A 2,058-nucleotide genomic window follows, 5' to 3' on the forward strand; every position below is an offset into this window, starting at 1 on the left:
TCCCCTCCTATTGTGTGATACTTCCCCCACTTCTTAGATTGTAAGCTCTTCTGGGCAGGGTCCTCTCCTCCTTCTGTGTCACTGTCTGTCATTTGTAACTCGTATTTAATGAACAGCGCTGTATAATGTGTTGGCGCTAAATAAATCCTGTTTAATATTATTAATATTATTATTATTATTAATAATGACAGGTTCTTTTTAGGCGTTCAGTTTACATGAATGTATTGCTTTAATTAAATCTTCTTATCATGATTTTTGTGACCCCCCCCCCCAGGACGATCTGCCAGACATGCAGTCCTCGGGACACCGCTTCCGCGACGTGGAGCACCATCCTCTCCTGAACGAAAGCGATGGCTACAGCCCCTCCCCTCCCGATGGCGACTTGGTGGACAAATTGTGGTTTATCAGGGACGGCTGCGGCATGGTGTGCGCAGTAATCACCTGGATGCTCGTCTTCTATGCAGACTTTGTGGTGACTTTTGTAATGCTGCTGCCGTCCAAAGACTTTTGGTATTCTGTTATTAACGGAACCCTTTTCAACTGCCTGGCGGTGCTGGCACTATCTAAGAGCTGATAGGGGTTACATAGGAGCACATAGTAATACAATTGTTATTTATTAAATGATTTTTCATACATAGACTGAAGCTCTTACCTTTGCCAGGGAACAAATCTGAGTTAATACAAAAATAACAATGTTACCTATTGTGTATTTTAGGGCTTTCCCTTGGCAAAGAGTTCGGTATCATACCAATGGGGGGGGGGGGGGTTTAATATGCTGCAATTATAGAACCAGGTGATATATTGCAACTTTTTTTATAATTGTAGTTGGATGTAGACTGTCATACCATAAAAGAGCACTTTATAATTTTACATATAGGGCTCTATTTACAAAGTGGGGAATCTGACATACACTGAAACATTCCCTGGTGGAGAATTACTGCTATTGAAACACATGGACCCGGAGTATTCTCCATTAGGGATAATGAGGTTTCAGCATTTTCCATGAAATCCCTATGGTTGTCACTGCTGTAGAAGATGTGTCATATTCCCATAATCCATTGCTCCGTCCTATATCCCTCCCCTGTTTTCTCTCCTCTCCAGTATTTGCAAGCGATGCATCCGGAAGATGGACCACCACTGCCCGTGGGTCAACAACTGCGTAGGCGAGAAGAACCAAAGGTTTTTCGTGCTTTTCACTGTGAGTCCCAATAAAAAAACTTTATCATTATAATTTCAGTGGCTTCAGATCTTTAAAGGGTTTTATATCTAAAACTAAAGTTTAATTTTCTAATATGATTACCTATCCTGGCTCCTCCCTTCATTGTCATTATTAAGGTATTTATTACTAAATAAAACTTTTTAGTTTTCAGGATTTTTTAGGCAGAAGCATTTGCACGCTGGGTAGGGAGGGGGTAAATGATGCCGGACGTCCTCCAGCCTGGAAAAGTGATAGGGTCTATATGACTTGCTTCAGCTTCTAATGTACATGTGTGAGAAGTTCACAGTAATCAGAGTAAGCAATTTCAAGCCAGTACAACTGAAGGGAATACTGAAGGGCAGAGTATCTATACCTATGAATAAAAATTGCCATATACTTTAGTATATTATATTATTATTGTTGGGGAATACAAATCTCTAATCACAAAGCTGCAACAGAAATTGTCTAACATGCTGACTGATGACCCCATATTTATTCTAACCATTTTTTATCACACAGACAGCTCGGACGATCTGCTGAGCACGCTTATTTTTTGTTTTCCTTCCTCTAGATGTACATAGCCCTGATCTCTCTGCATGCTCTCATTCTATGTGGCTTCCAACTCTTCACCTGTGTCCGGGGGCAGTGGACAGGTAAGTGGGTGACAGAGGAGATAGATGGAGGCAACATCTCTCCACATTACTTTCTGTTTTCTGTGACACCCATAACTTGGAGAGAGCTTAGACATGGGGACACAGCAGTAAAGCCTGGGGAATAGATAGAAGTTAAGAGTCCTTCATGTCTTATATCTGTAGGTGATCTCACTCTGGTGCAGTATGGATGTAATGATTCTCCTGAGG

The 2,058-nt window shown here is 41.4% G+C and overlaps 1 protein-coding gene across 1 annotated transcript in view; it reads left to right on the top strand.

The window, feature by feature from the left end:
* Positions 1–278: 278 nt before the first annotated feature.
* The window catches only part of ZDHHC7 (zDHHC palmitoyltransferase 7), a 7,711-nt gene continuing 5,931 nt past the window's right edge, over positions 279–2,058 (top strand). The window contains exons 1-3 of the mRNA XM_072422701.1: positions 279–556; positions 1,058–1,198; positions 1,770–1,851. Coding sequence (XP_072278802.1) covers positions 290–556; positions 1,058–1,198; positions 1,770–1,851 — 490 coding nt within the window. The 5' untranslated portion in view covers positions 279–289. The remainder of the gene's footprint in view (positions 557–1,057; positions 1,199–1,769; positions 1,852–2,058) is intronic.

This window comes from Pyxicephalus adspersus, chromosome 9 (genome assembly GCF_032062135.1).
Source record: "Pyxicephalus adspersus chromosome 9, UCB_Pads_2.0, whole genome shotgun sequence".
NCBI lineage: Eukaryota > Metazoa > Chordata > Amphibia > Anura > Pyxicephalidae > Pyxicephalus > Pyxicephalus adspersus.